The sequence below is a fragment of the Gouania willdenowi genome, chromosome 22, assembly GCF_900634775.1.
Source record: "Gouania willdenowi chromosome 22, fGouWil2.1, whole genome shotgun sequence".
Taxonomy (NCBI): Eukaryota; Metazoa; Chordata; class Actinopteri; order Blenniiformes; family Gobiesocidae; genus Gouania; species Gouania willdenowi.
Window position 1 is genome coordinate 23953074 of NC_041065.1, and position 15214 is coordinate 23968287.

Genomic DNA, 15214 nt, shown 5'->3' on the forward strand with positions numbered 1-15214 from the left:
GGACAGGGGGAAAACGTGACCTATTCACGTCTACCGGAAAAAAAACTCCAAACAAACTCTTTATTTTTCGGCTACAACATAGAAGACCATATAATAGGTATTATTTTCACTTGTATTTTAATTGTAATTTTGAAGCAGCAGCTTGACAATAACATACGGTTTCACTTTCATCTGCTGAGCAGGAGAAGGGAGATCGAGGACCGTACTTTGGCCAATCAGAGCCAGCGGTTAATGCAACAGCTGTTCTACCGCCACTGTACAGGATGTTGAGTGAAAGAAGAACTTTATAATAACCCGTGCGTCATTTGTGAAGCTCTGTGTCCTGGTGCAGGGCTTCATGTCCCTGATAAAGCCTGTTTTGTTTTCATTATATCTGTATTTTCTAAGGCTCATATTACATAAACAGTCTCGGCTCAAGTCCCGCTTGCTTCGGGCGGCCATCTTGGATTATGTTGTCACCGGTTTGTGAACCACGAGAGGACAAGCAGAGTTAATTTAAAGCGGAATTGAACGTATACAAATCGAGGAATTATTCTAGTCGGAATTCAAATCTGAATAAACCAGCCACTTACTTTGGATTCAAGTTTAATTCGGCCATGGCCATTTTCATTCGGAATTAGGTGTTTAAAAGGCAGTTTTTATTCCGAATTAAAGGGGATGAAAGCTCTCATGTAAATATAGCCACTCAGCTATAAAAACACATTCACTAAGTCATACTGTAGATGCAAGTGTACTTGGAGATGAGGTAAACACATGAAACACATTGAATTGATATAAATAATAAAAAGAAAACTTTGATTTTCTGATTTTGGAATCCTTGGATTAAGTGTACCACTGTTGTTAGACAAGCTCTTCATCTTAATTCATTTGTAACCAAATCTGAACTCCTCTAAAGGCTCTCAGCAGTAGACGGTGCTTTAAAAGCAGCCTGCTGCTTCAACCTCTTCGTTCCAACCCAAACATGAAAGACATTTTCTAGCAGTGCCTGTCAAATGGTTGATAAAAGATGGGCAATGATTCAAGGGATGCTCTCTGTCCCATTGACACCCGTCTAGGCATTGACCTCCAGATGCTAGGTGGCTTTAGGCTACGCTAATCTAATACATACTCAAGTGGAGGGAAAGGGAACAATATGTTGTCCAGACGGCCGACGCAACAACAGAAAAAAAAAAAAAACAAGTCTCTGCTTCCCATTTTTCCTGTGATGCGTCATTCAAATCAAGAGCATGATGTAGATCAGGGGTCACCAACCTTTCTGAAACTGGGAGCTACTTCATAGGTGCTGAATAGTCTGAAGGGCTACCAGTTTGAAAAGCACTTCTTAAAGACTAAAAGTTCACGGTTTCCCTGTAATTACAATCTAAGATAATAAGGAAGATGAGCAGTAATTTAAAAAGGGACGTAATGTTTACGTTTCAACATGCAATGCTTTATTTTTCCTAATGTATGCAATTGTTTCATTTTCATTACATTTCATAGGAAATGATCATCTTCCTATTTTACTAGCTACTAACAAGCAACTTTTAACAAATCGTATAACATGTAATATTTGCAAAATGTAACAACTTTTCTAAAAATATATTTTATATATATATCATACCACAACCCATACACCAGTAGTTCCCAAACAGGGGTACAGGAACACATTTCAGGGTCTACTCAGGAAGATATAACAAACAATTTAAAAATAATAAGGAAATGTTCCTAATTCCTTTTTTTTTTTTTTTTTACAAATTCACCACAAACTAACAGTAAAATTGCTCAATAAAATACTATATTTGCTTGTAATTTATTGAATCTCTCATCTAAACATGGCCATTTAGGGGTTTAGGAGAGCCCGCTGTTCCAGAAAGGAAAGTGCATATGAAATTATGGAGAGGATACTTATGATATAAAGAGGGGGTACACAGGATTTGAAAAAAATGCGAAGAGGGTACACGGGACAAAAAAGATTGGGAACCACTGCCGTACACCAAATCTGCAACACTTAAAACATTTGTCACAATGTTTGAGTGAAAATAATCATATACTGATGGTAATTTAATGCAAAAACTTTATCATGCGCAGCAGTATTTAACTTTACTAAAGGGGACATATCATACTATCTCCATTTGTTCTAAGAACCCCAAAAACATAGTATTTGAGGTTTATTTTCCCAAACTCGTCTGTTTTCCAGAGTTTTAGCCTCTGAAATGTGACTTTCTAAGCAGTTCTAAAATTGGGCTGTTTAGGGGCCTACATATACATATTCATGAGTGGGTGTGTCTATAGGCGCTGACTTTGATGTCACGCTCTTTTACAAGGAAATTCAGTGATCACCAAAGCGATTTAATTGTGCTATCCACACACTGTTGTTATTGTTTACAGCCAAAGAACTGCACACACAGTAAAACACATGGCTATTTAAGCGGCTATTGTTATTGTGAGTCCGTCTCAATTGTCCATCTCAACGCTTCAGGGTCCATGTTTATCCAGCAGCAGCAGCAGTCGTTCATACTCTCACCGGAGTGTTAAGCTGCTAAGTCACTTTCTTCTCCTCCTCTGCTCTTCTAACTACAGGAATAGTGCATTTAAGGTGATAATCATTTGCAGTACCTTGTATGAATATGAAACTGGCCTGGACAAAAATGTCACCTGACTGCAGGGATTGATGCAACAACAACATTGTGCAACAAAATATTAAGTTAAGGGTGCCATCATTTTTGTCCATGCCTGTGTGTGTGTGTTATTTGTACTGGAAATTTGCCCTTTAGTCCTTCTGTGTTAACATGGCAATAGTGCCCTCTATTGGCCAGCCACCACCGACCATTTGTTTTGTCTAACCGCTGCGTCGCATTGTGTCACAAACACATCAGATCAGTGATACGAGTCGATATAACAGGTATTAAAAATGTGTCTGCTCCCTGGTGCTACACTGAAACATAAGATGCACTGGAAACCACAAGAGCGGAGTACACCACTGCATGAACAAATCTGTATTCAGTTTTACCGATAGCCATCACTCCTTTCCTAGCGAGAAAATCAATGGCGGACTTTGGCAAAAGTTTTCATCAGGTTGGGGATGGAGTTCATGGGTGGAGATACCAGCGGAGGGGAGGGTATTTTCTTTCCTGATTTCACTTGTGACATCACAAATGTAGAAAATTTGAAACGGAGCACTTTTCTCTGTGTTGTAAGACTCACACTGACCACCAACAAAGGACTGGATGGATTTATTGCACATTTTTTGTGTCGTGTGGACACTCAAGTTACCTCATTTGTGTTCAAAAGTGGATTTTTCATAATATGTCCCCTCTAAGTAATAACTACATCGCTCATCTGTATCTATCTTTGTGAGTTTGAATCCTGGAAAATAAATCCAAATTTAGATGGAGCTCATTGGTGACTAGAGCTAATGAGGGCCCCTCACATGGTCCATACGGACTGCCTGGTGCCCGCGGGCACGGTGTTGGTGACCCCTGCTGTAGATCATTCTATACACAGCAGGAAAAAGGAGGGAAATCAAGGATCTGAGATGTTTTGATTGACTGAAAAGACCAGGTAGCGGCGTTGCATCTGCGTGATGAACTGGGACTCTGTCCATCAGCTCCTCCCGTGACCCCGGGTCACCATGTCAGCGCTTCCACAGATCAAGCCACTACTTTTTCCTTTCCTCCTCCCCAAGCATATGAAACAAGCAGATACACAGAGCCTCACTTAAAACAGATGCACACACCCTCACACATGCTGACATCAAATAAACAAAATCAAGCAGACCCCGCACACACACACACGTCTGCATTACTGTAATCGGGGAGTTATGATGCCATTGCCGTGAGAGGGTTTCCTGCAGCACACGCAGCCAGCATTCCTCACTGACAGCTATAAAAAAAACAACACCCATTAGAAAACCACGCACAGCCGTGAGAATCAGGAAATATTTGGAGAGGCAACTTTGCATTCCTTATGTTTCCCTCAGTAGAAAGATGACAGAGGTAAAACCTAAAGTCCTGCTGGCTGATTCAACAGAGGGACGACGCAGAGCCACTTGCGATCAGCGCGAGGCCTGAGCTGCATCGGATAGTGACCCGCTTCAAAAAAACCTTGCTCGGGCCAGATGAAATTGAGCACGATAAAGGAAAGGAAACTTAATGAGATGGAATGAAGCAGAAAACCTCAGCAGAACCCAAACAGAGAAGGAAAATTAGGGGTGCATGCGAAGGAAAAAAGCGCTTTGCCTGGATGGATCTCGCAATAGATGTCAATGTCAATGAGTTAAAAAACTAAGAAAATAACAGATAACTTTAGAGACTTTTAGAAAAAAAAAATGTTTTTGTTAAACTTTATCCCACTAGAAAAACTATTTGTGTCTTTTGCCACAACGGTCTTGAACAATACAGCAACCAAACTTGAGCAGAATTTCCAGACTTTTAATGATCTAAAAAGAGAGACTTTATATATATATACAGTATATATCATAGTGAATTTATCTTCATAGCTTATTTTATTGGAGGATGAATGTGGTTAAAGATAGTAAGATAGGCTGGTATAAACATATAAAGACCTTTTTATTTCTCTTCTACATATTATCAAACAAAAAACTATTTTTTTTATTTTTTTTATTTCTTGTTATTAGAGATGTGTGATAATATTGTCCCATTCCTAATATTGGACAATATTTGCCATAAAATGTAATATCAGTTGACGTCAGAATACGTTTTTCTACCGATATTGAAAAACAGATATGTGCTGTTTTAAAGAAATTGAAATAAGTTGAATTAGTTTTATTATTTTGCAAGGATGATGTTTTAGGTGGAATATATCTGGTGCGATATATTAAAAGTAAGGTTGTACAAATCGTTATCGATTAAAATCATAAATGAAGTATTGGACAATATCAACATATCACAGTCATTTTCCACCTTGGGCTGTCGACCCCATGTGGGTCACCAAAAATGTCTAGTAATTGATTATAAATAACTGATAAATGTTATAAGTACACAACACAACCAACTGTATTCTCTGCTTTCACTTTCTCAAATAGGAATCTAGTTCAAACTACATACAGTATAAAAAGAAAAAAAAAGTGTTTGTGGTTGCCAAACATGAGTGATATCAAAATGGGGTCACGATCCAAAAAAGGTTGGGAACCACTGGCATATCATATATCAGCGAGCAGCTCGGTATAGGTTTTTCTACTGATATTCAACAACCAATCTGTGCTGTTTTAAGAAAATGTTTTTCCATTACTGAAGTTGAATTAGTTTTATTATTTATTATTTATTAAGGATGATGTTTTAGGTGGAATATATTCAGTGGAACATCATACATACATATATATATATATATATATATATATAAATCATTTTTGGACAATATCGGCATAGTAGATACACAGCTAAGCAAAAAGCTCATCTTGAATTGTTATGTATTGTTCAGGAAAGTTTGTTTATTTGGAATACAACCTTTTTTTTCTCTAATAAATTCACTTTGGGTGTAAAATTTTAATAACATTAGTCAAATCAATCATCTTTAAATCTAAAACTGTAGCGCTTTGTTGCTGTTTATTTTTATTTTATATTAAGTTCTTCTCTATGTCATGGCTCATATAAGATGATTCTTCCCAGGAGTAAGTCCACCTCATGCCATCACTGGGTTTGGTTTAGCACTGAGGATACATTGTATTAATAGCCACCAGGGTTGGGGTCGATTATAATTGTAATTGCGTAATTGATAATGAATTACAATTATGGTAAAATCATAATTGTTATTGTATTTGAGTTCAGATAATTGACTTTGTAATTTTAATTGCCATGAAAATTCTATAATAATTGTCAATTATAATTTAACGCAAAACTGGGGAACTATGTTACAGTTCTATGTAGAGTTCTACACATATGTAGTTAACAATTATTAAAATATGTAAGCTTTCCCACATCTTACCATTAAAAAAAAATTTAAATCTAGGGGTATACTGACACAAAAAGTCTCAGACACCCACATCAAAAATATTAAAACGTATAATTTCATTGATTAGGAAGTCTAACAAGGTAACCTATAGATATAGATATTTGCTTTTAGTGTATTTTACAGCTGATTTAGGACCCGTTATCATAAGAGATGCTAACAGAAAGCTAACACAAGAGAAAGGTTAACTTTTATTAGGTTATTTATTAAAGGCTCAGTAATTGTAATTGAAATTTAGTAATTGAGAATAAAATTGTGTTTTCTGAGGATAAAACATAATTGCAATGTAATTGTAATTGGAAAAAATGCTGGTGACTGTAATCATAATTGAATTGTAATTGAACATAAATAATTGAAAACGTAATTGTAACTGAAAAATGTCATTAACCCCAACCCTGGTAGCTACAGTCCCGCTAACGTGATGAGGATCCCTCGTTCCCTCGCCCAGCAGCACAGATGTGAGAGCCCACCCAAGGCCCGGAGAGCACGCTGACGCCCATATCCATCAACGGCGTGTCACTTTTACGAGGTGGCTGTGTGGGAACCTATGAGAGCGAGAGCCCCGCCTTCCTCCTGCGCTACCTAGCGTCCGTCAGCAAGCCCCCTCCAGAGATGAAAATAAAAGGAAAACTTCATTAAAGCTAAAGGTGCCGTTTGCTGCAGAGCTCTTTTGATCAATGCTCCCCTTAAAGTTTACCACCATCATTACAGTGGTGTCACTTGTGCACAAGGGGACGCAGAAACACACACACACACACACACACACACACTTCAACTCAGACACAAAGGTCACTGTGATCCAATGGTGGGGTTGGACAGGGGGTGAAAGCTAACACCATTCTTCAAAACGAGCTCCTCTTGCTGAAAAATGGCTCCGCGATCCGATCCACTCGCTGAGTTATAGCGCTGTCCAGCCTGATCAACTTTCTAATTGTTTAAATTTCCATTTTCTAGTGTCTTTAACGTTCTCTTTTTTATGTGCTTTCATGATTTATTTTGGAAGCGGGAGAGGTATGATATAAACCAAACAAATCTGCTCTCAATCCAAACAAGGCCAAAATTCTCTCTTTGTTTTGTTTGTCTGCTCTGCCATCTTTTTCCAATATGAAATGTTCCAGATATGATTTTCTCTCGGACAGCGAGCCAGTGTGTCTCGCCCCTTTAAATCAGATAACTCTCAGACAACTCTCAGGAGTATTTTATACCAAACGCTGGCTGATAGGAACGACGGGAGCAACAGGGGAGGAAGCGCAGGGCATGTCCCTGGATATCCTTTATTATTTCTGCTCAGCAAAACACTAAATATTATTCAGTCTCAAGATAAACCTAAAAGAAAAATGCCCTTCTTGCATTTTATTATCCTTTTTTTTTTTTTTTTTTTTTTACAAAACCTTAAACAATAAATAAGAAGATAATATCCACCCATATAAATTCAAATAGTAGAATGACACAATATTCATAAATGGCTGATAATATGGGAAGTGAATTAGAACAGGCAGTATTATTGCTTTCTAATTCAATATTTTGAAAATGAAAAAAATTCATATAGAGATGGCAAATAAAAATATAAATGAATGAAAACCTTTTATTTTTTAAAGCTGTGGGAGGACATCGTGTAGGTCTCATGAATCAATAAATCAAAGATCATTTGCTTAAAAAAAATATGTAAAAGGTTGAAATGATCAGGTTCTGTTTAGTTTTAGTTGTCTACTTATGACCTTATGGTCCTCTTTTTATTCTGTGAGTCTTTGTTGGTTCTGTTTAGTTCTTGTTTCATGCTTTAACTCTTGTCTTTGTGCTTCCCAGGTATTCCTGCTCAAGTCTCCACCTCCCAGTGACGTTGGGTTGAGTGATGTGTTGCACCCAGATGTGGCTCGTTCCCAATCACGTCTCCCTCACTGTTCAGCGTGAGAGTGTCTGGTCACTGAATGATTACTGGATCATTGTGAATGTCATATATTTCCCTCCTCGTGTGCCTGCTGCGTTTATCCCATGCTCCCAAAATGGACTGGTTCTATAAACGCTATGCCTGCCTGATTCCCTCTCTGCGCTTGGGTCCTCCACCACAACTCACAAACGTGACAGAAATTGCCACTCGAAAGTTTGTTTTCATCAGCACCGTGAAAACTCTCTGATTGACATTTAGTTACATTTTGATTTGACAGGGACCATGTACAGCCGCATATGAAAAGATGCTTTGTACCAGACTTTAGCAATTGGAGCTAATTTCCATGTGCAGTCCCCAAGACAGACAATTACAAAACACTGTACAAAAAGCATAAAACAATACTATTCATAATATTTACAAACAGTGCTATTATACATTTGAAAAAACTAGATTTCATCAACGAGAAAACTTGTTCCTCTCTAGTCTATACCCACCCCCGGCCCCTTCCCTTTAGTTGTTATTGTTTGTTTTCTTTAGTGCTGACATGTCTGAGTTCCCATAAAATGTTGTTTCACATCCAGGCAAAATTGTCTTAAGTCTTTTAATAGTTTTAGTGCCGTTGCAGTTGGTTCCATTGAGAAGGTGGTCTTCAACCAACTGAGTCAATTCTTAACATTCAACAAAATATTTGATACATTTCAGTCAGGTTTTCGTTCTCATCACAGCACTGAAACTGCTCTTATCAAAGTGATCAATGACATAAGGTTGAACACTGATTCAGCAAAATTATCTGTTCTCATTCTGTTGGATCTAAGTGCTGCATTTGACACTGTAGATCATACAATTTTGTTGCACAGATTGCAAACATGGGTTGGATTAAATGGAAAAGTAATGCAATGGTTTAAGTCGAAGAGCGAAGTTATTTTGTAAGCATTAGAAACTTTGAATCTGACAGATTACCATTGTCCTGTGGGGTTCCTCAGGGATCTGTTCTTGGACCCCTTCTGTTTAACCTTTACATGCTTCCTTTAGGACAAATTTTACAGAACTGTGAGGTTGATTATCAGAGCTACGCAGATGACACACAACTATATCTATCACTGAACCCAGATGACTATGGTCCCATTGAGGTGTTGTGTGACTGCTTAGAAAAAGTAAACTGCTGGATGAGTGAAAACTTCCTTCAACTAAACCATGACAAGATGGAGGTGATTGTCTTTGGTAACAAGGAAAAAAGGACTGGTGTCAGCAAGTATCTTGAGTCTCTAAAAGCTAAAGACCAAGTCAAAAACCTTGGTGTTCTGATTGACTCAGATCTGACATTCAGCAGTCAGATCAAATCTATCACAAAAACAGCTTCTACCACCTAAAGAACATCTCCAGAGTGAAAGGTTTAATAACTCATAAAGATCAGGAGAAACTGGTCCATGACTGGACTATTGTAATGGTCTTCTGACAGGAATCCCCCAAAAGAGCATCAAACAGCTACAGCTGGTTCAGAACGCTGCAGCTTGTATCTTAACCAGAACAAAGAGGTCAGAGCACATTACTCCAGCTTTAAGTCTTTACACTGGCTCCCAGTCAGCCTCAGAATAGACTTTAAAGTTCTGCTGCTGGTGTATAAATCTGTGAATGGGTTTGGTCCAGAATACATCAGTGAGATGTTAGTCAGGTATGAACCCAGCAGGTCTCTCAGATCTATGGACACAGGTCAGATAGTGGAGCCCAGAGCTCACAGTAAACATGGTGATGCTGCTTTTAGTTGTTATGCTGCAAAGAAGTGGAACAAACTGCCAGCAGAGCTGAAGTCAGCATCCAATGTGAACATTTTTAAATCAAAGTTAAAGGCACTTTTTACCTCTACTGCATATGATTGAGAGAGAGATTTTTAGTCATGTTGTTGATGTCATGATGATTTTACTGATGATTTTAATTGATTTTAATGATGATTTTAAATGTTCTTATTGATTTGAAGCTGTTGAATGTTTTATCATGTAAAGCACATTGAGATGCCTTGTGTATGAAATGCGCTATACAAATAAATTTGCCTTGCCTTGCCATTCTGAGACAGTTTTAAAGCAAATGCCGATTGTCCTAATGCTGTTTTTTCGTTTTGGTTTGGTACATTGGCCATTGACTGTTGACCTTGTTGTTCTGACCATCTGATTAGAGGTTAATTTGGACAAACCTTTTCAGTGATGAAGGTGGCACATTATTAATAATCTTGAATAGTAACTTTAGAATACCTGACAACTATATATTCAAAGTTGAGCATTTTATATTTGGTTAATATTTGACAGTGATGATACTGTCGTGATTTCCTGTCAAGAATCCCAAGTGCTTGCTTCTAGACATTGTTGGGGAAGTTTGGCGCATTGCATTGTGGGATGTGAAGTCCTGTAGCCGAATGCATAGAAGTGTTTCTCCTTCATTCTTACTGTGATTTCTTGTGTTTCTTCTCCAGACAAAGACAGCGATTGGCTTGACACCATTTTTTGTTCTAGTTTGTTCCCGCTTTTCCCTGTGATATCCCCTCACTTGGTGACACTTTCAAGATCGGCAGAATTCAGATGTTTCTGTGTGAGACCCAAAATAAACATCACCCATTGACTTTCAGTTTGTGAAAACACCAGAAATGTGTTGGGAAGTCACTTTGGCAGAGTTTTGTGTGGCTCAAACACAATAAATAAGAATGATGTAAAAAAACACTTTTATGAATCAGTCTAGGAGACTCTACATCCCACAATGCAATGTGCCAAACCTTTCCGACAATGTCAATAAACGGAGTGGAGTGCAAAACAACTTTCGAGCTGGAATTTCAACCTTTTACATTTTGTTTTGAGCAAATGATCTTTGCGGCCGACACTGTGTCTTAATCTGATAGAAAATGTACAGTACTCCAGCAGCTATAAATAATCACTTAAAGCAGACGTTATGAAAGAGCTTCTTACCTTTTCTGAGCTGCATTTAACTGGTCCTCTACAGCTGAATGCTCCGTTTCAGCTGCAGAACAAACAACAACAAAACAGTCAATAGATCTCAGGACATATTAGGAACCTTATGTTGATGCATGTTTCTACTGACAGCAGTTTGAAAAAAAGAGGGAAACCAGACGACGACGACGCTCTGTTTCTGGGAGCTGTTAGCTGACAGGAGGAGAAGAAGTAGTCCTCTGGGTTGAGATGTCACTGACTGACACAGTGAGAACTTTATCTAAGTGACTATTAAGCACATTGTAAACTTTGAAGTGCTTCTGTGTATTGACGCATGAGTGTTTTGACGCCTGGACTCAAAGGGGGAGAAGTGGCGGTGTTTGCACAGGCGATCATTGGTGCACGACTGTGTCAATGCACAGACGTGTGTATGTGTGTGTGTGTTCTGGGCAAAGCTGAAGCAAGAGTACAGGGTTCAATACAAAGGCTTGGGAACTGAAAGCTCTTGTGGACTCCTTCCATGTAAAAGTGTTTAAATGCAAGGCAGATGTGTGCGGCGGTCCAGGCCGAGGTGCAAGAATTTATCTAGGGCCAGCGAGAGCCTGTGATCTCAGATTTATTGCATTTTTCCAGATTCATCCTTTTTACAATGATGGGGGACCTTTCCTACTTGAAGATTTAAGAGGGGGAAGTCTCTCAAAAATTGTTCAAAGGCAGGTTTGGGGGTCTACTGGGAGAAGGTGAGCTAAAGCCTCCGATCATCTAGCCCGTTTACTTTTTTTTTGCATGTATGTGGGCAAAGGGGCTGAGGTAAACCTAATGAAGGTAGGGGGTGGCCATGTCTGGGATAAATGGGGGAGGGGAAAAGAGCAGAGGGGCCGTGACCAATGCCGTTAGTCTCAGTGGGGGTCAGGCTGGCGCCTGAGGTACCCCTCTGGTGCGACTGTGCAGAGGTGGCACAGGAGAGCGAGTGAGAGAAAGAGAGAGGGAGGATGTGTGAAGTTTCTCTTCCAAGGCTCCCTGTGTAAACATGAAACCACTAGTCGCTAACTAGAAAGTTATGAGACGTGCATGCTGAGAGGGACAATAAATTGAGGCTTTAAAACTCTTACACACTTTTCCAAACCACCGCTTTAGCCTGCAGTCGGATAACAAAGTCCTCAGCATCACGAGGGATGCCGAAGACTTTTTCCATAAAATTTCTCCTCTCCACGTTCAATCTAAAGTCCATTTAAACACAGATGCATCCCTCATTAAAAACAGGCTTTTTTAACGTTTGGTGTAAATTCTCATTCATTCATGTAATTCGGAGTCATCTTAACAAATGCACTTCCCCTCCTGACTCACAGGAAACAAAGACAGCACCGAGGATGTGACAACACGTGGATTTTTGAAGGAAAGCCAGGGCCAGCTGAGATTAAAGGCAGGATTTTGTTTTCAATTAGTCATGGTTTACTTTCAGCATTAAAAGAAAGTGCCAGGTGGATCATCATCAGAGGATTTCAAATGAATAATCGTAAAAATGGTGCCCATATGAAAAAGCGGCTTCTGTGTTTTATCTTTTAACGCAGAGAAAATCCTCACTAAACTGACGAAAAGAGGATAAAACTGACAAGTGCTTTGAAATAAATCAGTAAATACGATCAAGATCGATCAATTCAGAGAGTTCCTTCTTATCTTAGAAATTAGATAAAAAAATAATCTGTAAAAGAGTAGAAACAAGCTTGGGTTTTCCTGGTAAAAAAAAAAAAAAAAGTGAGTTTTGGGTTAATCGGTCTCTGGTGAGAGATGCATAAAAGCTACTCAGACACAATCTGTCCTTTGTTTGTTATGAGTGAGAAATTGTCTCACTCAAGGAATCCTTCGCTGACACATCCATCCTCACATTCCAATTAAATTAATTTCAATATGTGAAATCATGTGTCTGACACATGTATCTGTAAGTCAGCTGCCCCAGCGTCTACCTAGGTGAGATATTCACCCATTTATAGATGAGTCAGGCTTTAAGAGCTTTGGACGCTCTTTGATGTGAGGACTGTTGCTTTGTTTTGCTTGTTAGAAGTCATGAAATCATTGGAAACACTGATTATCCTCTGCTCCTTCCAAAGCACGGCTAGCAGCTCATTTGTTTATTCATCCGGGGTGCACAGCATTCAAGATGTGTCTATGATATTAAGTAATGACACATATTTTTCAACAATAATTTTAATCACAATTAGGGTTCGGGTTATGGTAAGGTGTTGGCGTCGTCAACCTTCGTCCACTTTTCTAATAATGGGTTTGGGATTCTGTCAACTGGTCATTTGTCCACTAGGATTTTGTCAATTGGGATTTTGAAATGAATTTGTTCAAACCAAAGAGGTTTAGGTTGAATTTAGGAGTTACCCTGATCAATAATCCAATATCAATTCCTGCAAACAGATCAAATCATTAGTTTGTGCAAATAAATTAAAAAGAAAGTCCAATGAGAACCATTGGGCGACCATGGCTCAGTGGTAGAGTAGGTCATCCAATAACCAAAGGGTTGGGGGCTCGAATCCCACTCTAATCAAGTCATTGCCGTTGTGTCCTTGGGCAAGGCACTTTACCCACATTGCCTCATATGAATGGGTATGAATTGTGCATGAATGTTGGTGGTGGTCAGAGGTGTTTGTAGGCACGAAATGGCAGCCATGCTCCTGTCCGTATGCAGCTGTGGCTACAATGTTGCTTACCACCACTGGTATGACTGATGTGAGTGACTGGTGTGAATGAATAATGGTCTCTGTATCAGCTTTGAGTCTCCTCAAAAAAAGCACTATTATTATTATTAACTAATTGAGTGCCATTCACGTCTATAGACGTGAATTGTGTTTTTTGGCTGAGGTTGCTAGGAGACAGTGTGACGAAGCTCTCCGTTGAATATCTAACTTGTACATCAATATAGTGACCAACTGGTGACATGTAGGTGGCGGCAGCGCACCTTTGGATGAGAGATCACCCGCGATGTGCAGAGCTCAGAGGAAGAGGAAAGGAGTTTACGAGACAGAAAATGGCGCTACGAGAGTTGATGCTGAATTTCCCAGCAGCGCACACTCCATCAGAGCATGCGTGGAACCAAAGTGGACTATTAAAAGTGTCGCAATGATAAGATAAAACAATAAAAAAAAATGGGGCAAGCGCTGACACTCGGCATGTCCGGGAGGAGGAGGAAGTTGTGTGTGTGGAGAATGACGGGGGGAGAGACTTGGAGGACGGCCAAAATACATTAAGAAATCCATTCAACTCTGAAATAGATAGCAAAATAATAATATTATTGCCATCAAAAGCCCAATCTCAGTGTTGTTTTGTAGTTTTATAGTAGGAAACTAACGTTGAGGTGTCACTAAAGCAAAAAAAAAAAAAAAAAAAGAATTGCTTCAAAGTCACTAATAAGTTTTTTCAGAAAAAGCCATTTTTCTCAGCTTTTTGTCACAAACTGGCAATTTGTGTGAAACTTGCCTCTATTCAACTACTGATCACGGAAGAACAAAACAAGCTAGAGACAAAAATATTTTTTCTGATGAAAGTCGAGAGTCTAATCTTTCAGAATGTCAGATTGTCATTGTACAAAATATTCTGTGGGTCTTTAAAAATTTGTCAAAATGCTCTAAAACGGCTGGCACTGAGGGTAGAAATTTTGAAAATGCCTGGCACTGAATGAGTTAAACATAGTTTCAGAAAAAATGAAATATTCTTAAAAATCCAATAGGCAATAGGCAGAGCCCTAATGAGTTATCCACACTGAGAGATTGATAACACTCTCTAAAAAAAAAGCGTTTTGTCCAAAGTCGACATTATCCAGGAGTGAAACCAGACGGACAAACAGACAGTGAGATGATCACTGTGTTTGGGAAGTGCTGCTCCTGTCATGGTGGTCTCTGACAGTGATCCACTGAGGCCAGCCAGGCTCTACAAGGCCAAAGCCAGGGATGTCCTGCCAGCTTTATGGAAGCTAAGAGTACATGAGGACCATGTTAGGAGCAATGTGATCCCTTCTACGGGCCTGTAGACTCCTGTCCTCATGCTGTGTTACAGCACACCGAGACGCCCTCTCTCAGCAAGAACAAAAACACACATGCAACCAACAGACAGATCCCCCTCTGACCAGCTGACGGCCTGACGTAGCAATAACTAAAAAAAAGAAAGAAAAAAAAAAGTCCCATGCTGTGTGTCAAACTGTAAACGGGGCCTTTCTACAAGCTTTGAAAAGCTGACTTTCTGCTTGGTTGTAAATCTTCTGTTTAAATGAATGTTTCATCTTTGAAGAGACAACATCATAATAGACAGATCTGCAAACAATCAGGAACATGGCGCCCGTCTTTATCTGACGGTTACGCCCCATCACTACTGTCATGAATCGATGATACACCTTTGTTAAAAAGAAGATTCAATCTGTTTCTACCATCAAACCTGTTGTTCTTGAAAC

General features: G+C 39.2%; 1 protein-coding gene across 4 annotated transcripts in view; it reads right to left on the reverse strand.

Annotated features, from left to right (window-relative positions):
• The window catches only part of LOC114456104 (formin), a 78132-nt gene that overhangs the window by 9369 nt on the left and 53549 nt on the right, over nucleotides 1-15214 (reverse strand). For all 4 annotated transcript variants that reach the window (XM_028437644.1, XM_028437643.1, XM_028437646.1 and 1 more), the window contains one exon: nucleotides 10786-10837. In XM_028437644.1, coding sequence (XP_028293445.1) covers nucleotides 10786-10837 — 52 coding nt within the window. The remainder of the gene's footprint in view (nucleotides 1-10785; nucleotides 10838-15214) is intronic.